Genomic DNA, 20964 nt, shown 5'->3' with positions numbered 1-20964 from the left:
CTGTGGCCATGTGTGGGAATTTTTCCAGCACCTGACAGAGCACAGACTTCCTTATTTAAACACGGAAGTTGGATTTTGGTGAAATTAATGGTTTTTACAAGAGGACCCAGAGAATAAGTGACAGGAAATGCCCAAAGGCAGCTGTTTTATTTTTATCTTTACAAGTTCATTTCTAAACAGCCAATAGGAAGAAGAAAACATTGGTTTTTGTGTGGGGAGATCTATGGGACACCGTATCTTCTTTGGATCTTTCATGTTTGTTTTTTACTCTTCAGTTATTTAATTACACTGGTGAGGGGGATAGACATTAGCAATGGGCCCCAAGTACTAGCAGCAAAGTATATCCAAAGCCGATGTTGCTAATAACACCAAGATGCATGTTAAATTCTACCCAAGCCTACATCGCTCTCTTTGCTGCACTTATATGTTACGTATAATCGTGTGAAATTTTCAGCTTTTGACTTACAAAACCAGTTTCAGAGTTCAACCTAATAGCTAAGTTCAGGTGTCAGCACACATTTTCTGTAAAGGTTTAGACAGTAAATAATACAGGCTTTGTGGACAGGGCCAACATTGTGGAAACTACTAACTCTGCTATTGTACCTGGGAAACCACCATAGACAATATGTGAATGAATGAATGTGGCTGTTGTGTTCCAATAAAACTTGATGGATACCGAAATTTGAACTTCATATAATTTTCACATGTCATGAAATATTCTTTTGATTTTATTTTTTTCCCTCAACAACTTAAAAATGTAAGAACCATTCCTAGCTTGGGGATCATCCAGAAACAATCGTGGCTCGGATTGGCCCACGAGCCATGGTTTGCCAACCCCTGGTTAAGCTGAAATTGCCTGTCACTGCCTTTGTAATTTCTGGTACTTTTTGTTTGCGGATGTAAAACCAGTCTCCTTATCTCATCCCACAGAACTCCCCACCTGCTCGACTTGTTTCACCGTTTCATCTCCCTTCATAATCAGTGTATCTCACCTGCTCTTTCTGCCAGTAGAAACCTGAAGTCATCCTCGTTACTCCTGTCTCCTCCGCCATCCATGTCCAGCAGGTTTTACTAGGATTTCCCAGTTCATTCACCTCCTCTCAAACCCACTCTTTCCCTCCACCAGAGCCATTGATTGGTTCAAGACCTCTTTGTCACCAGGACTATTATAAGAGACCCTAACCGATCTCTTTGCTTTTGTCATTCATCCTCTATCATCATATCAGATGGATGATATGCTGTCACTGTCCTACATAATTTTGATCATAACAGTCCTTTGTTTAAGCGTTCTTAGATTCCTCCCAGGGACCATGGGCTCTGTAGGGTAACGTTCCCATAGAATTTCCTGGTCTAGTTCTGATGCGGATCCCTCACCAAACCTATGCTTAGGTCACACCCAACCCCTTCGATGAAGTTCCCATCACCCTCTGTTTTCACAAGCTGTTCCTCTCCTTGCAGAGCCTTTCCTCATTTTTTTCTCTGACTATTGATTTTCCTCCCTCAATCCATCTGACTGAACTCGCGGCCACCTCATCTGTGACACTTTCCGTGACTCTTGTTTTGCAGAGTTGCCTTCTCCTCTGCATTCTCCAATCGCTCGTGACATAGTCCTCAAGAATGGCATCAGTCCCCGCTAATTGTATTTATCTGTAACAAGGTCTCCCTACTGTTGTTGACTGTTGGCTCCTTGAGAGCGGAAACCGTGTCCTAGGTTTCTTGGTTTATCCCTACTTGGTTACACAGTAGATATTTTTAGAGTAATTAATCATTTCAGTCAATATGGTGAAGATATACTATGCATCTAATAGTTTTCTTGATTTATTCATGAAGTCACCAGAAATCTGACGGCAGGGTTGCAGAATCCAATGACTTTGGGGCCAGGCTGGTTATTTAAATGGCAGAAGTGGACAGAGTGAAGGCTGGGTAGAGCTTTCGAGAACATGTCCTGTCTCGTGGGGCTGCCTCCCCTCAGGTCCAGCTGATTATTGTCACACAAAAGTTTGGCAGTTTTCAAGAGAAATGGGAAAATTTAGATTTTTAATGTAACTATCCCAATTTTTTAAAATATTGGCAACTAATTCACCTTTTAAAAAAACACTTTGTGGGCAAAAATCTAAAAACACCAACCTGTCTATGGGCTGAATATGGCCTGTGAGACCCCCGTTTGCAACCCCTGATTGGTCACATCCCTTCATCTGCCACAGGTGGGGCCCAGGAACCAGAAGGTGTAAGTAAGGTCGCGTGACGGGAGAAGAACTGCATGTATTTGCTACTTTCGCAGCGTATGTTTATCCTGCCTTTGGACCATGTTCTCTCCATGTGTTGGCACTTAGTCCCCTTCCAAAATGTCAAAGCCAAAAGAATTCCATTTCATACCATCCTTTCTCCTCCCTGGTAAGAGCCATCTGACTATGAACTGAATGGGCTGGGAGGACCTCGTGTCCCCCTCCTACCCAGAGGTAACTGAAACCGTCTGGGAGAAGCTATTCTTCTTGATGGATGTTCTGGCTGTTTATACTGATGGCTGTTATCAAGGGCTTATGTTCCTAGTCAGAGCCGTGATTTTTCCAGTACACAAGAATGAGAGGTTATTAACTCCCTTGGAGCTAGGAATTAAGTTGTCCTTCTGTTCCAGCCTATCTGGGTGGTCAGCAACCACTTCAGAGAATCACAGGAAGCATTACCTAAGAAGTTACCTAGAAAAGAGAATTTTAGTAATTGATAGCTATATTTGGTCTTCCATAAATGATTCATGTCCCATCCCTCTCCCTATAGCCTTTTGCTATCGGCTTCTCAATTGTATATGAATCAGCAATATTTCACTGCACCTGATGGCCTTTATAAAACACGTCCTCCTCCTTCCCCAGTATCATTACTAACTGCTTAGAAGCAGTAACACTTCGTGTAAACTTTTTAGCCTAAACTGTTCAGGTCTTTATTTTCTTTAAAAAAATTAAGCCATATAATAAGAACCAACCAAACAAATAAATTAAACCAAACAAAATTCTCTGTTTGGTCTTTTTCTGTGGGTCTGGGACAGGAGTTTCTGCGTCCAGGAGGCTGGGAGCCCAGAGATGGCATTTGTGGGCAGAGGTGGGTAGGAATCTAGAAGCAGCACATTAGTAAGTGTGTGAGTGCTTTCCTGTGTACAGATTACCGTCACGTGTGGCTTGAGTGTTGCAATAACTTTGAGAAGAGGGCTCAGAGGAGCAGGGGGCCTTGCTCAAGTCCCTGTTCTGGGAAGTGTCATGCCATGCCACTTGAAGGCTCTGGCTGCCTTCAGGTGGCCATGCGTCCCTGAGGCAGGCAGAGATGTGCTGATGCAGAAATGAGGGAGGAGGAGATTCTCCAGGAATTCACGTGGCTGGATAAATTCCCCTAACCCCAACAGCACAGGTAGAAGCTTTGTATTTGATGTATTATTATTAAATGATGTATATAGTGAGTACTCACTGTGCCAGCCACTGTTAAATACTTTCCATGCTAGAGCAGTTCATTCTCACAGCTCTTCTATGATCGGAAGTGACTTACCATTCCCATTTTAGAGGGAGAAAGTAATTATGGCAGATCACACAGCTAGAGCCTAGTAATTGGCAGAAACCGAGTGTGGACAAGGTCTCTCTGATTGTCGTCCCTGTCGTGTGTCCGGCACTCTGCTGAGTACCTGCTGGTGGGGAAGGGGGGTAGTAGTAATGAATGACTGGACACCTGTCGTGTTTAGCACAGTACATGACACATGGGAACCCTTTAAAAAAGGTCTGCTGTGACTATTTTTTGTTGATTGACTGTCTTTTGTAAATCCTTTTGAAAACAGTTCCATTGGGAATTCTCTGGACCAGTGGCCTTTGTGCAAGGGCTCACTACTTGAAGATACTTGAGAGTGCTTCCTTCTCTGTATTTCGGAATAGGGACCTGTCCTAAGGGTCATCTTATCAGATGAGTGTCCTTGTTGTCAAGGTTTTGAGCAGATGAGAAGGCAGATTACTTGATAATTTAACAGTTGCAATTAAAAGCAGGACTTTCCTGCTGAAATTCAGGGGCAGGTGATTTTTAAAAACTTTGTGACTAGAGTATTTTATAAACAGAGACAAGGAAAACAGGTTTCCCTAGTGTGTGTCAGTAGCACAGAATGAATCGCTTGCCCTTTCTAAATAGGTTCTGCTAGTGCTGTGCTCTCACGGTCACATTCACGCCTGGTGTCCTGGTCACAGCCTCAAGCTGTATCTGATATACACAGAGGGTTTTTGACTTCAAGGTACTTAAAATTCCGTGTTTACTTGTTTTTACAAGGGAAACCATTGAGGTGCTATGGTTTAGCTATGGTTTAGTTTGAAGGTAGGTTGGTAGGTAAACATAGTCCATAAATGAATTTAACTTTGCCGTGTGTCTCTCGCTCTGGACAAATGTGTCATGGGTCTTCTTAGAGATGAAAGAACCGGATATGAACTTTGCATATTGAAGACACAGTAGTTATCCCTCCCTTTCACCCTCTGACATTTCTCACCTGAATTTTAATCCTAACTCCAACATTACCCTATTCTTAAATTTAGATGACTAAAATCCTTCCTCCCCAACACACACACACACACACACACACACACACACACACACACACTCCTAGCAACTTCCAGAATTTAATCCACCAAGGACTGCTAAGAAACTGTGGTTTCCTGAAGTTAAGTAACTTGACCAAACCCTCTGCCATCACTAGCTGTGACTTATCTTTAAAATGGGGAGAATAATGGTGGCTAACTCATAGAGTTGACAAGAGGATTAAATGAGTTAATTAATTACTGCATGTAAAATGCTAACAACAGTCCCTGGCACACAATTCTCAGCAAATGTAAGATACTATTATTACTCTCCATCTAGGATGTAGCAGAACTGACTTCTGTCTGATTTTGTTTATTCACTCAACAAACATTTGTTGAGCATCTGCTGTGTTACTACGTTCTGGGGCAATAGCCCGTGTTCTTAACCACTATGCTTTCTTGCCTCCAGTTTAGTGTCGAGGAAGCCATTTTCCTGCTTTGTGGGAAATTGAAAAATAAGGTCACCAAAGATATGATGATTCATGGTCCACCAGCATTTTGTTTTATAGTCTTAAAATTAAGCATCACAGGTAGGTATTGTTTAGGTAAAGAATGCATGTGTTATAATTGTTCCTGTTGAGCTCAAAACGTTGCTGACTTTATGCTGGCACATTAGACAAGAAGGGAGTGTAGCTATTGAAATAAGCTGCTTCCATTTAAAGAAATTATTGAATCTATTAACAGCATGATGCTCCTTAACTTGGGAAGCAAAGTTTTTTTCAATTTAGTTTTAGAGGAATTAAAGGTTTTATTTACATTTAGTAAACAAAGCATTTGCCTTTGAAGAACAAAATCAAATATACCAGGGGTGCCAAAAAAATGTATACGTGTGATGTATATTCATCTTTTGTTATCGGTATATATTAAGTATTACAATTTTAATACAGTTTTTTCCTTTCTTAAAATGTGTATACATTTTTTGGGCACCCTCTGTATAAGTTGATAGAGGTCAAGCTTTTTAAAGCAAAGTAAATTGAGAAGAATCAGGACTTTCTCCTTAAGCTGTATGGAGTAAGGAATTTGAAATAATATATCAAATATGGGATAAGAGTTGTATTTTTTTAAAAAAGGCAGTGGCTTTAAATTAACAAGACTTTATCAGATAGATACCTGACTGAATAGGTTTTTACAGGGTTGGGACTGCTCTCTTCCCACTACCTTGCCATTTCTGACTTTGCGATATCTCGTTAATGTCATTCACAAGCTGTATTCTGCATGAAATGGCAAAGTAAGGCCACCCGTGATTGTTCTTTCACAGTTCTCTGGCTTTGATGAGTCACTGCAGTAAAGCCCTCTGAACCAAGTGCTGATAAGAATAGATATACAATAGGAAAATAAAACCACTGAGAGCTGGAGCCGAAAGAGCTGTGAGCTCAGAAGTGTGTTCACAGCTCTGCTGTATTGAGCTGTGTGACCTTGTACAAGTCACAGTCTTCCAGGGTCCCAGGTTTCTCGGGCATAAAATAAAGTTTCTAGAGTCTCTTGCTGAACTTAAGTCAACTTTGGAGTTTAATATCCGCTAAGAGAGATAAGAGATAAAGCACTTTCAGGGGGCAGTGATTCGTGATTTATGTAATTATAGTAGCTTTGTTGACTGTTGGAAAACAGCAGTGGCAGATGAGTCAGCCTGGCATGTAGCTATTGGAGATCAGTGATGCTGTCTTTGTTAAAAAAAAAAAAAAAAAAAAAAAAAAAAAAAAAAAAAAGACCTGACTACAGCATAAGTTTAGCTGCCAATGGTCAGGATGCTGCCAATTTCCAGAAATAGCAGCCAGGCTCTTTCAGAGGAATATGGAGAGGATGGCTGTCACGAACTGGTTTTCCCATCCGAAGTTTCCCTTTTCCTGTACCTAGGGAAGATGCTTCTGTGCGAGATGATGGGGATGAAACATCACCATCCAGTAAACTGTCTATCCCGAACATGTTGCTTGGGATGTCGCTACCAGAGGCTAAGAAAAGGCAGGTGATGTTTCGAACCTCCTTCCTTTGCCTGGTTTTATTCTCCGAGGATGGACACAAAAGGGAAACTCCAGTCAAATGCATGTTCTATGTTATGAGCTCCAGCTGCAAACTCCTGGACTAAACATGGGCTCCTCTAGAGACAGGCAAATCTGAACCGTTCATCCTTCATCCTTCCTCTGGGCCCTGTCTCAAACTCCTCCGATGGCCAGAGAAGCTAGGAGAGAATTCCCCTTTCTCAGCCTGGTCCTGAGCCTGCCTATCTGCTGATTCTGTGCTTGGTCCTGAGCCTGCCTATCTGCTGATTCTGTGCTTCCCCAGACAGTCCAGCTTGGCCTGACACAGAGTGACACTAGTCCCCGCGTATAATAATGGGAAGAGGTTGGGTTAGCGGTCAAGATAGGCTTCAGTTTTGAATCCCAGCTGTGCCACTTCCTGGCGGTGGAGCTTCGGGTGAACTATTTAGCACAGGTAGTAAGTGTGGTAATAATAATAGTCATCATGCAGGTAGCCCATTGTTTTTTCAAGAATTACATTGTGTTCTTAAACCAAATGGAAATGTCTCCTTAGTGAGAGTGAAGGTGGGGCAGAAAAACTAGTCCTTGAACTCTCCTTTCTCCTATCCTTAAGAGGATATGATGAACACCCGGGGCGATTTGACCTCTCAGAGATGGGCAAGGATTCCCACCTCCTTACGCGTGCCCCTAAGGACAAAGATTTTCAAACTCTGTAAGCAATCTTCTACTTAAAAAAAAAAAGAAAAAATGTTACACAAAACTATTATGTAAAATGAGTAAAAGTAAGCTTTTTTTTATTAAAATGTAATTAAGTTGAAATTTATAATAAACCCAGTAGGAACAATGGAGCAGTTTTGATTACCACAGAAATTTGAAATAGGGGAGATAATAAATGACTGGTATGGTCTTTTCCCTAGAACACATAGGCAAGTACACTTGGACCTCAGTATCCGCGAGGCATTGGTTCTAGGACCTCAGCAAATATGATAGTCTGTGGATGCTCAAATCTCTTCTTAAATAAAATGGCGTCACACGATGCACACAGTTGACCCTGCACTTTGGCAGACTCCCAACTGCATCCTGAAAATCTTGTTTTCAATCTGGGGTTGGTTGACTCCATAGTTGCAAAACTCATGGATACGGAGGGCTGATTGTAATTGCAAATGGTAATTTTTTTAAAACAGTTTTCCTTCAATCAAATGATACTGGTCAGTTAGAGAGGAATGATGCAAGGCTTTTTTTATGCCAAAGCTACCCAAAATATGTGAACTGGCATGCATTTATTCACATGTAACAGATGAGAATGAACTTTTCAATTGCATTTTTTCCCCAAAATGCTTATACATTTAAGAAAGGAATTTAAAGTAAATGTTAAAACATGTGAAACACCTCCATAGAATCCCAAGGTTTGGCAGAAGACGGCTTGAAATACACTTCCTTAGACCTTGCATTACTCAAATCTCAATTTGTTCTTCATTTCCTGCTTGATGGTGGCGTGTATGTGTTGGCTTATGGAGATCTATACAATTTTCAAAACGAAAAGCCATTTGATATAAAAAATGGTGAAATTTGAATAAGATCTGCCGTCTGGTTGATGGTATTATATCAGTGTCGATTGCTTGTTTTGATATTGTACTGTAGTTATGTAAGGTGTGATCATTGGGGGAAGTTGGGTGGAGGGTACATCTGTACAGTACTATTTTTGCAATTTTTTCTGAGTCTATAATTATTTCAGAATTAAAACATAAAAAATGTCATTGGAAAACAAGCATCCTCTACTTTTTTGTAGGGAATACAATCAGATTAATAGAGCAGTATACGCTCCACACATGTCGAGTGGACTTCCATTTATCTTACCATTAAAAAAAGCATCTTTTCTTTCCTTGCCAATTGAGTTCTATATCCTTCCCACTCGCTCTGTCACTGCATGTGACACTGTTGAAGTTTTGGTAAAAAAAAAAAAAAACACAAAAAAAAACAAAACAACCATAGCCAATGGCAAATCAAGAAGAGCTCTTTCCGGAAATCTATTTTAGCTGCTATTTAATGACTTAATAAGAAAATGGTACTGAAACCCAAGGGCTCAGTCTGCAGTCACCTGATACAGAAAACGGGTATGTGAATGATGTAGTATGTTTACTGGAAGCATTCTTATGCTTGCAACATTTAGTAATTAGGCCAATACAGCGTCAGCATGCCACGATATGATTATGTGGCCAAAATCAGAGTGCCTTGTAGCCTGGGATGATGATATAATGTGATGAGTATTCTACAGGAGAAAAGATACAGGATTAAAGATATTATTAAAAGAGTGAATCTTTGATCCTTTCACTTCTCTGTGTAAAGTGAAAGTGGACATGGCAGCAGTGAAATATAGTTTTCTGTTCCCCTTGGATTTTACAGCGTTCTGTGTGCTGTCAATTACTGCCTTGTTCTTTCATAAGATTAATGATAGTTTTGCTCTCTATCACTTGGAGAAACGCAACAATTCCCTGAGCCTTCAGATCTAGCTTCCTTGTAATTACCAAGAGTGATGGTTTCGTGTGTTTTGACTAGAATGGTTCGGTGTAGTTGATCACATCTATCAGACACCTGCAAACAACACTTCAGTGACTGTTTTAATGTGTGCTACATAAAAGGTCCTTTGCATTACTGTTGTGTCAGTTGTGGAGACTGCCTGGGCTGACTCTTGAGACTAAGCTCTCAGCTTTCTGGAAATCACTCTGTCTGACCATTTTTTTTCTGGCTTCTTCTCCAGGGTTATCAATGCCGGGAAGAGCACACACAATGAAGACCAAGCGAGCTGTGAAGTGCTCACTGTGAAGAAGAAAGCTGGGGCATTTTCCTCAACCCCAGGCAGGAACACGACTAAGAGAAGGTCCTCCCTTCCCAATGGGGAGGGGCTGCAACTGAAGGAGAACTCGGTAAGACCCTCTTTTATCCCCAGTTCTCAGGTGAGAGGAACACGCACACTCTGGCGCTCTTGTGAGATGTTCCAGCTGAATCGGGTCTGTAATGGAAGACAGAGAAACAGTGTCCCCGGAGTTAGTGGAATAGTGGGTCTCTACTTAGGGTATCAGTCAAAACTGAAAGTGACACAGTATGAAGAGCTGGTGTTTAGGTTCTTAACCTTTTAACTAAATAAAACACCCACATCACATACAGGTTTTGTTGCAAGAATTAGTATATATAATGCTTAATGGTTTTAAAGAAGCCACTTCATGAATTTTGTGAAGGAGATCGTCTCTGGAAGCCTCTGACGAAGGGTTGAAATAACTCTCCATTGGCTTACAGCCCTGCTATGACTTTGCCCCTTCCTTCCCCTGGCCTGTCTATGGGAGTTGTCCAGTTGGAGACTGTGCCTGATACTTTTGCAAATTAATATTTGTTTCAACTGGCCCAGAGCCCTTGAATCCCATGGGGCAGCCCTGTAGACTGAATGCCCCGTTGACAAACCACAAAGCATTTCTCTTCTCTCCAGTTTCTGGAGGATAAAAAGACATCCTTGGAGCAAGTTCAAAAGAAACACTCAAAAAAGGATAGGGAATGACTGACACTCTGTCCATCAGCAGATTATTTAGTCCTACAGAAAAGAGACATTGAAAGGACGACCCAAATGTAACTAGTTGTTCTAATGATCTTGAGAATTTTTTTTTTTTAAAGATTTTATTGAGGGAAGGGGAACAGGACTTTATTGGGGAACAGTGTGTTCTTCCAGGCCTTTTTTCCAAGTCAAGTTGTTGTCCTTTCAATCTTAGTTGTGGAGGGTGCCGTTCAGCTTCAAGTTGTTGTCCTTTCAGTCTTAGTTGTGGAGGGCGCAGCTCAGCTCCAGGTCCAGTTGCCATTTTCTAGTTGGAGGGGCACAGCCCACCATCCCTTGTGGGAGTCGAGTAACCGAATTGGCAACCTTGTGGTTGAGAGGATGCTCTCCAACCAACGAGCCATCCAGGAGCTCAGCGGCAGCTCAGCTCAAGGTGCCGTGTTCAATCTTAGTTGCAGGGGGCGCTGCCCACCATCCCTTGCGGGACTCGAGGAATTGAACTGGCAACCTTGTGGTTGAGAGCCCACTGGCCCATGTGGGGAACCGGCAGCCTTCAGAGTTAGGAGCAAAGAGCTCTAACCGCCTGAGCCACCGGGCCGGCCCTAGAATATTTTTGAATATAAATTTTTATAGGATTGTAAAAGGTCTAGGAATCTGTTCTCAGTCTCAGAAATAGTGTCTTATTGTATTTATGTGTAGGGAATTTTGTTAGTTTTACCTCAACTCAGAGTTAGAAACACAGGGACCTATGGAGACTTAATCAGTTGTACTTGTTTTCAAAGCTGAAAGAAGCATTGATTAGACTTCCCCCAAACAATCAGAGTCGAGGACCCACATGGGCGGAAAAGAATAATAGTGATTAAGTGCATGGATTTTGGAGTAAGACGTTTTCGTGCAGTCCATCATTTACTAAGCTATTTAATTTGGGGATTATTATTTGTTTGTTGAGCCTCAGTGTTCTCTTCTATAAAAAGGACTAATAATGGCAGTAACTATCAAATATGGTAGGAACAGGCTGGTTGGGAGTATAAAATCCAGTAAGTCCATGGAAAATGTTGAGCTAGTGTCTTAATTAATCCTTGATAAATATTAGTGATGATGATCCTGAAATCATTCCCATGTATGTCATTCTCTTTGGGTAATGCCCCCTGAATTTTGAATGTTTATTTATTTGCAAATTGGAGATCATAGTTCCTTGACAGATTTTGAGGATTGAGTTATTATGGAAAAGGGCTCAGAAAGTGTGCGACATTAAAGGTAATGTGCCAGGGACTTAATTAATGATAACGGGTGACAGTGATTTAATGTTGCTCTTTCCTCTGACATTTCCCCCCTGCCACTGGGATACAAAGTGATTTCTGTAAAAATAAGTCAGTGGTGACATTTGGCCCAAAGCCAGCTGGTGATGGCATTTTTCCTTCTTGCTAAGTTCCTCCTACAAATGGAGCCAGGAGTAACTTTTTAACTTCTTGTCCTTAAGAAGAGCGAAACCAATGCATATGTACCTTAGGATGGAGCTGTGATCCTCTCTGTGATGGTTCTGAATCTCTGGGGGGGGTCTGTGCTCCAGGGGGGCAGGGAGGTGGTACCCAGCAGAGTGGACGCAGACACATCCTGGCACTCCATCTCCTGCTTCTGCCACAGCAGCTTCACATCTACCTGCCTTATATATTAGACTTCTTACTAGAGCTTAAGACAACAGCTGTGTGCTGCTGCTTTTTTTTTTTAATGAAAATATATATAACATAAAATTTGCCATTTTACCCATTTTGAAGTGTATAATTCAATGGCATTAAATACATTCATATTGTTGTACAACCGTCTCCATCATCCGTCTCCAGAACTTTTTCATCTTCCCAAATTGAAACTCCGCAGCCATTAAACACTAGCTCCTTTCTTTTCCCCTTCCCTCAGCACTTGGCAACCACCATTCTATTTTCTATCTCTTATGAGTGTGCCTACTCTGGTTTCCTCATGTAAGTGGAATCATATAACATTTGTCTTTTTAAGTCTGGCTTATTTTACTTACCAGGATGTCTTCAAGGTTCATCCAGATGTAGGTTGTGAGAATTTCCTTCCTTTTTGAGGCTGAATAGTATTCCGTTGTATGTGTACACATCATTTTGTTTATCCACTCATCCATCAGTGAACACTTGCTTCCATCTTTTGGCTATTATTTGAATAATGCTGCTATGAACATGGGTCTACAGATATCTATTCAAGTCCCTGCTTTAAGTTCTTTTGGATATATTCCCAGAGTGAAATAGCTGGATGATATGATAATTTTTAAAAAATGTTGAGGAACCACCATACTCTTCTCCACATCACTGTTTTACATTCCCGCCAGCAATGCACGAGGTTCCAATTCTTTACATCCTCACCAACACTTGTTATTTTCTGTGTTTTTTTTTTTTTTAAACAGTAGCCATTCTAATGGGCGTGACGTGGTATCTCATTGTGGTTTTTTCTTTCTAATGATTGGAGCTCTTGAGCATCTTTTCATGTACTTATTGGCCAGCTGTATGTCTTCTTTTAAAAAATGTCTGTTCAAGTTTTTGCCCATTTTTAAATTAGGTAGTCTGACTTATTGTTGTTTGCCCAGCTTTTTAAAAGCTTGAAAAACTCTTGTCTATTGTGCTGGATGAATCACTGAGCATTTGTTGTGTACTAGGAATAAAACAGACAAAAATCCCTACCCAAAGGGAGCTTACACTCATTGAGGGAGACACATAGTTAAAATATATACGCTCCAAGGGGAAACACAAAGTAGGGAAGCAGGAATACAGGAAGTGTGAGGTGTAAGAGGTGGTTAAAGAAGGCATCACGGAGAAGGTGACATTTGGGCAAAGACCTTAAAGTGCAGCTATTTGGAAGAAGAGCATTCTGTAGTAACATCCTAGGTAATTGCAAAGACCCTGAGATAGGAGCAGGTCTCGTGTTTTCAGGAACGATCAAGAAGGCCCATGTGACTGGAGCAGAGATAGTAAAGCCTGGATTGCAGGCGGTATTGTCAGGAAGGCAGTGAGAGTGGAGTGAGGCGATTCTGACAGGACCTTGAAGGCCTGTTATCAGGACTTTGGCTTCTACTCTGAATGAACAATTTATTAGCAGAGGACATTGGATATACTACTTAAAAGACGCCAGTAATTTTTTTCCCATCTAGAGGATATCCCCTTAACTCAAATATGGTGGTAAAGGGAGTGATAGTATAGGGCCCAGAGCAGGAAAACATCTGCAGGAGACAACTAAGGTGGATCTGCTGCTTTTCCTCTGTGAATCTATTTCTTTACTCAACAAACATGTATTGAGCACTGAGTCTGCATGTTAGGCCTTGGGGAAAAGGAGATAAACTCAATATAATTCCAGTCCTCCTACAGCTGAGTTCAGGAGGCAAAAAGAGTCAATAAGCAGCAGCATTACAGAAGAAACATGTTTTAGAAGAAATGAAAAGTCGAGGTTGTATGGTAGCCTAATTCAGATTAGTCACTGGTGGTTTGGGAAACAACGGAAGAGGGGAGGGGTTGGATTAGGTAAAGCTTTCTTTACCTAAATAAATGACATTTGAGCTATTCTCTTGAAAAGTGAGTGGGAGTTAACCAAGTAAATAAAAGAGGGGAGGTTCTGACAGAGGGAGCCTGCATATACAAAGACAGGTTGGCATGAGAGCACGTGAGGCATGTCTGCTAGTGTGCTGGAACGCAGGTAGTCTCTTTGAGTGTGATAAGATGGGAGCAGCAAGCAAGTTTCACACACAAGAGCCATTAATGTCCTAATAAGCTGGAATTTTAACCAAATGACTTTACATAAGGACATAATGGAGTCAGGACAGTGATGGCAGTGGGGAAGCTGCTTGGGAAGTCTAGGGGAGCAAAACTAGAGGCGGGGACATCTAGGAGTCTGGCTCAAACAGACATCTGGGTGAGAAATAATGAAAGCTTCAACTAAGGCAGTGATTAAGAACAAGGGACAGGCTCAGAAGAGGCGAGGTCAGAGATACAGTTGACCAACTGCATGGGACAGGGAAGAGTTAAGATGCCAGGTTTTAGCCACTGGCTGCTGGTACTTGAAAGTGGACCACTGGAGCAGGCATAGGTTTAAAGATGAGGGGGAGGGCAGAAATGACTTGAGTTTTGAGTGTTCTAACTTTCCATGTGGAAGTGTTTTGTAGGAAGTTAGAAGTACCAGTTTGGAGCTCAGGAGCAGGTCTAGGGAAGCTTAGATTATAGGAGTGGCAAGTTCAGAGAATTTCCCAGGAGAGAGAGGAGCTGCAAGGAGTGGAAGGAACTATGCTGTGGGCCACAGAGAGAGAAAGGTAAGGATGAAAAAGTGGGCAAATACTGTTATAAGCAAGAAATGGGACCGTAGGCTAAATAATAGCATTATTATTTCATTTGCAAACAGAAAGTTGACATGTGTGACGGATGCAAAAGGTACATGCGTGGGTTCTCTCCAGAATACCTGTGATTAATTCCTCCCTCCTTTTTTCACCTCTTCATCCCCAATAAACTTAATAAAGTCAAAATAAATATGTCCACAGATTTCTTTCATGTATAATATCACCTTTCTTTTACTTGGCTGTTGAGGAAAATCTAAAATTTCCTGTAAAATAACATTAAATTGACAAGAAAAAAAGGAATTACTATAGGAATTCTTTATATCATGTTTCCCCCAAAATAAGACCTAACCGGAAAATATACCCTAGCATGATTTTTCAGGATGACATCCCCTAAACATAAGCCCTAATGCGTCTTTTGGAGCAAAAATTAATATAAGACCTGATCTTATTTTTGGGGATACACGGTATGTTAGAAACAGCAGTGATATGCAGATGAATTCAGTAGAAGTGCAGTTTTATTTTTTATGATATTTTTTAGTATTGAGTGCCAGTAGGGTAGCTGGGTGGCAATGAGATGATTTTTTTTTATTACTGCAGATAATTACTAATTGGTGTAAAGATTTTAGGGCAACTTTAAGACATCTCTTATGCCAATTCATAGAGAATTATTTTATCCTATTAGTACAAGCAGTCTTGTAGCCAAAGGAGTCAAATTAATTTTCCTGTTTTAAAAGAAACTTAAAATTTTTGTTTTTGGTAGATAAAATAATATATACTATATTCTGCCTCTCCTGGCTTTTGTTTACTGAAGGAATCTTGTTTTTGTGTACTGTGCTTCCCCGAAAATAAGGCCTACTTAGCCAGACCATCAGCTCTAATGTGTCTTTTGGAGCAAAAATTAATATAAGACCCAGTATTAATATTATATTATATTATATTATATTATATTATATTATACCCAGTCTTATATTAAAATAAGACCCGGTCTTATATTAATTTTTGCTCCAAAAGATGCATTAGAGCTGATGGTCTGGCTAGGTCTTATTTTTCGGGGAAACACGGTATTTAGCTGAGCTTTTGACAGCAGCACCTGACCTATAACAAAAGATAACACAATTTCAGTTTCCATCTACATACAAAGGAAAATGTCAGAAGCTAATGAAGCAGTGTTTAAAAGATGTGATAAAACTTTAAAGGGATACAACTAAAAGAGTTTCAAGGTATTCTGCACTAGAGTATTTTAGCCTGAAGAAACACAAGGGGATATGGTCAAATTATTGTATTCTCCCTTACAGAATACTCAGTAATGGGTCCATTTTTTTTTCTTTTTTTCATTTAGAGTTTGGTGATATAATTAGTGAAATAAAGAAATAAACGTCTTTGAGGCATAGGGAACAGAAGTTTTGAGATCTCTGAAGTGGATATGAAGGAGAGAAGGATATTTCCTATGTCAAGTTAGGGTTGGAACTTTCCCTGTGCCTGGATCACACTGGGTAGCTCACGTGTGAGAAACCATAAGCCCACAGCCAGGCAGGTTGAAAATAGATACTCCATGGCAAAATGCAAGCCTCTTAACATTCCCAAGACTCTGATTATTTGTTTGGGGGCATAGGGTGGGTGGGCAGGAAAGATGTGAATCTAAATTGCTAGCATTTCCAGAAGACACCTTCGTGCGATTGTCCTTTAGGAAAGGTGCTGTAAGCTTGATGGGCAACATTTATCCCCAACAGCCTCCTGCCTGCCTCCTACTGAAAGTTTTTAAATTAATCAAGTCAAGATTGGTGGGAACTAATCACCATTACTAGGTTTTCTTTCCTTTGATTTGAGAGGTTTTAAGGAGTCTTTATTTATTTACACTGATTGCCATCCACAAGTGACAACACAGCTTTTCCAAGAGCTTTGTATCTCCTCATTCTAGGAATGAAATAAAAAGGGGAGGACACCAGATGGGTTCACTCTTAAGGGCATCTTATAAACTCAATATTAAGAAGTTCCTGTTCTTCTCAGATAAGAAAAAGCTAAAGGAATTCATCACCACCAAATCAGTATTACAAGGGATGATAAAGGGACTTCTTTAAGGAGAAGAGGGGGGAAAAGATAAAAAATATGAATAATAAAACGACAATAGCTACATACATATCAATAATTACTTTAAATGTAAATGGATTAAATGTCCCAATTAAAAGATATAGGGTGGCTGACTGGATAAGAAAACAAAACATTTAACATATGTTGCCTACAAGAGACTCACTTCAGATCAAAACACACACACAGACAAAGTAAAGGGATGGAAAAAGATATTCCATCCAAATGGAAATGGAAAAAAAAAAAAAAACTGGGGTAGCAAAACTTATTTCAGACAAAATAGACTTTAAAACAAGAGACGAAGAAGAATGTTTCATATATAGTAGCCAAGATATGGAAGCAACATAAGTGTCCATCAATAGACAATTGGATGAAAAAGTTGTGGTACATACATAGATAGATAGGTAGGTAGATAGATAGATAGATAGATAGATAGATATAGATATACAATGGAATATTACTCAGCCATAAAAAAGAATGAAGTTGTACCATTTGCAACAACATGAATGGACCCAGAAGATATTATGCTAAGTGAAATAAGTCAAACAGAGAAAGACAAATACCATATGATTGCACTTATATCTAGAATCTAAAAAACAAAATAATGAATAACCAAAAGAGAAACACATAGATACAAAGAACAAACTGATGGTTGTCTGGTGGGAGGGAGGTTGGGGGCTGGGTAAAGGGATTAAAAAGTACAAATCAGCAGATATAAAATAGTCATGGGATCTAAAGTACAGCATAGAGAAGATGGTCAATAATGTTGTGATAACTGTGCTGAAAGGTGGGTACTAGCCTTATCAGGGCGATCACTTCATAAGCTATGTGAATGTCTAACCACTATGCTATACACTGTAAATGAATATAATATTGAATGTCAACTGTAATTGAAAAAAATAGTTCCTGTCCTTATGTAAGAGTGCGGGTGGGAGACAGTGCACTGAGGCAGTAACCAGGACATTTTCCCCCACATCTGTCTCCCTGTTTGAAACAGATTGTTTTGGGCTGAAGACGTGACTTGTGGACACATGAATTCCAAGTCTATTTCCTGAGGAACACCGTCATGTGGTGTAATTTAGTCAAAATACATCAAAGCATGTGGTTTCAGTATCTGTTAGTTCAGTGTCTAATTACAATAACAGGAGATGGCTGTGTCCACATAGCGGCCAAGTTCATCAGCAGGGGAGTGGAAAGCTGATTATCTTTTCTCAGCAGAGGCTAGAGCAGCACTGTGGGAATTTAAGGCAAATAGGATCGAATTGGGGCAGGGAGAGTTAAAAGGGAAATGAGAAGGGGCTATTTCAGCTCCCTGAACAGAAGATTTACTGTTCTTTTCATCTGTTTTCTGCAAGGACTCTTTCACCCCCAGAACATTAAATGAAGGTTGCTTGTGGTTCCACAGTGGCAAGTCCTTCTGGAATATTTGGCCCTCATCTGGCAGTTTGCTTCCTGCAATGATGTCAGCGATATAAAAAAAAAAAAACACACAATAGGAGCAACCTTTTATTTCTCACTGTTTATTGCTCTAAAATTTCCCTCTAGATAATTAAGGTCTTTGTTCTGTGCATGTCAAAAAAAAAAAAACAAAACGAGAAAAAAAGCTTTTCTATTTATCAACTTAGATTCTTTGAAGCAGGAGTGCACTGGTAAGAAGGATGACTTGACAACCAGGAAGTATCCAAGCTGATGTCAGTCAGTCAGCATAACTTGACAGTTCCCTCCTCAGTGGGTATTGGTTTACTCTGAAGACCAGGTTTCACTAAGATGGACGTAGTAGCCAAGGACACAACTACAACTCAGTCCCATGGTAGATTTTCCCACTGTAGCAAGTCTAAGGCTAAAGGAAAACAGAAATTTCTCCTTGCTTCACTTGTCTTCTGAGTTCCTACAGCTTTAGGAGGGAAGAACATTGCCAAGGACAATAAGCTCTTGAGATGTTCTTTTCTTCTTCCCTTGTTTTTTTTTTTTTTCCCTTAAACACAATAGTCAGCATACATGTGCCAGACACTGATCTCAGTGCTTTGCCAACATTAATTCATGTAACCTCATAGCATGTACTTATGTGCTACCATATTTCCCTGAGAATAAGACCAGCTCTTATGCTGTGTTTCCCTGAAAATAAGACTGGATCTTATATTAATTTTTGCTCCAAAAGACACATTAGGGCGTATTTTCAGAGGATGTCTTGTTTTTTCATGTACAACAATCTACATGTATTCAAATACAGTCATGTCATCTTCTTCTGGAACATCGTTATAACGTACTAAATGCATCCATCTGGCTGACAGTCTTAACTGGGACTTATTTTCGGGGTAGGTCCTATTTTTGGGGAAACAGTATTATTATCTTTATTTTACTGATGAGGAAACTGAGGCACAGAGCTGGAAAGTGTGGAGTTTGGATTTAACCCAGGCAGTCTGGCTGCAGAGGCTAGACTTACAACATGCTGACTCTATCCATTAGCATTTAGGGCATAGTGCAGGAAGATCTCTTTGAAAAAGTCTGAAATAAAGGAAGAATAACTTCTAATGTTGATATGTATGATTTCAGCATCATTTGATACTAAATATTTTCTCATTTTCATTATGGTTTCTCTTCCAGTTTAGTTGTTATTTAGTAGTTTCCCCTGTCAGCTTCAGAACCAAATAACAGCTCTCCCTGCCTCAGGCGAAGAACAGACCTGAAATGAAATTGTTCATCATCATATTGTCCTTACAGTCCATTTTTTCTTGCTAAATTATAGAAAGACCATCGTTTACACAAAACCATGGCAAGAAGAAAAAGCCCTCTGATTGAACAATGAGTGTCTGAATTTGAATCCCAGCCCTGCCACTCAGGAGATGTGTTACCTTATTCAAGTTATTTGACCTCTCCATGCCTCAGTTCCCTCATCTGTAAATTGGGAATAATAGTTCCTACCTCGAAAGTTATTAGAATTAAAGAGTGAAAAATATGAAAAGCACTTTGAACAGTGCTTGATATGTGATAAGTACTCCATAAATGTTATCTGTTGTTATTATTCTAATATTGGAGTTTGCATGTACATTTCATTATTATTTCATATCATGTTTTTACTGTAAACTAATTTAAGAAGTTATTGATTTTGTGAAGTAATAAGTTGAACATCCCTGAGCTAATTTATCAGTCTAGAATAAACCACCACACAACTAACCCAAACTGTTGCAAATGTTATACTTCGTATCTCTCAGAAATTAATGTTTATTTAGTGGTATTTTAAAATATGGGACTAAATTGCCATTTATTTAGAAACAAAAAACAAACTTACCAAGCTTATCATACATCTTACTGCCTTAGAATATTGGAGGAACTGAACCAAAGTAATCTGCATTTCATATTGTCAACTCCTGAGAAGGAAGCAACATGTTCACCTAAGTGTATGAAATTAAGAGTTCTTTCCCTCTGGGGAGCAAAACATTTGGCTAGTTAGTCAAAAAGAGGCATGGTAAAGAGGGAAAAAAAAAGCAAGCAAACTATGCAGTATGGGCATGATTCCAAGTAGACAGCACTAGAATATGGGTTCTAGGAAGGACTTTTATGAAGTTAGTCAAATTTTCTCTCATCTCTGCTTCTTCATGAGCTTATTCCTCTCCCTCTTGATGTGTTACTATGAGAATCCGATGAAGACCTGGAGATGGAATTCACTGTGGATCAAATGCCTAAAGCAGTTACTCTAGCTTCTGAATTATCGTCCTCACTGGGATGCCTTGAAAACTGTCAAGAAACTTTATGGAAATCAGGCCATATCCTAGCTTATGTGGTGAATCAAAAGAATATGTTGACTCTGTATTTCCCCTGTGGGAAATAACTAAGACCTTTTCTTTGACTGTGAGAAAGTAGGGAGGCAGTTTTATCCCATGCTCAGACCGGGCCTTTCGTGAAATCAGCCATGAGATTTAACTCGAAGTGGGATTTCTACATTTGTGGTAGTCCTTTTATGCTGTTGATAGCACCCCCCACCCAGCTTATCTAAATGCATGACCGGTTGGGATAGGGAAGAGAAGCTGAGTGTCAAATGAGTTGAGTTCTTGTATCTTCAGGGAAGACAGCCAAGAGAAAGACACTGCCTTTTCCCGTAAGACAATTATTTCTAGAGTAGCAATCTCCAAACCATCAGTTACAGACAATATTTTTGAGTATATACCCCCACTATATTTGCTCATTTATTGATATATAACCATACTATTGTATATTTAATAATTATAAAACATATATTTAATATCACATATTTAATAATTATAAAAATAAATATGTAAAAATAATTTAAAGGTAATCAAGAGGAAAAGGTTGCATTTTAAGATAACAGCTAACAGTTAGATGGTGTTTATTATATGCCAGGCATTGTTCTAAGTGTATTTCCCACAGTAACTCATTTACTATTTTGCTAAAAGCAAAGACTTCATGTTCCCATTA

The 20964-nt window shown here is 39.8% G+C and overlaps 1 protein-coding gene across 3 annotated transcripts in view; it reads left to right on the top strand.

Moving 5' to 3' along the window:
* Positions 1-20964, top strand: part of PPM1H (protein phosphatase, Mg2+/Mn2+ dependent 1H) — a 238268-nt gene that overhangs the window by 83213 nt on the left and 134091 nt on the right. For all 3 annotated transcript variants that reach the window (XM_033116653.1, XM_033116655.1, XM_033116654.1), the window contains exon 2: positions 9327-9492. In XM_033116653.1, the coding sequence (XP_032972544.1) occupies positions 9327-9492 (166 nt within the window). The remainder of the gene's footprint in view (positions 1-9326; positions 9493-20964) is intronic.

Source organism: Rhinolophus ferrumequinum, chromosome 10 (genome assembly GCF_004115265.2).
Source record: "Rhinolophus ferrumequinum isolate MPI-CBG mRhiFer1 chromosome 10, mRhiFer1_v1.p, whole genome shotgun sequence".
Taxonomy (NCBI): domain Eukaryota; kingdom Metazoa; phylum Chordata; class Mammalia; order Chiroptera; family Rhinolophidae; genus Rhinolophus; species Rhinolophus ferrumequinum.
Note: the sequence above shows the minus strand (reverse complement) of the source record. Positions and strands in the feature narration are given on the sequence as shown.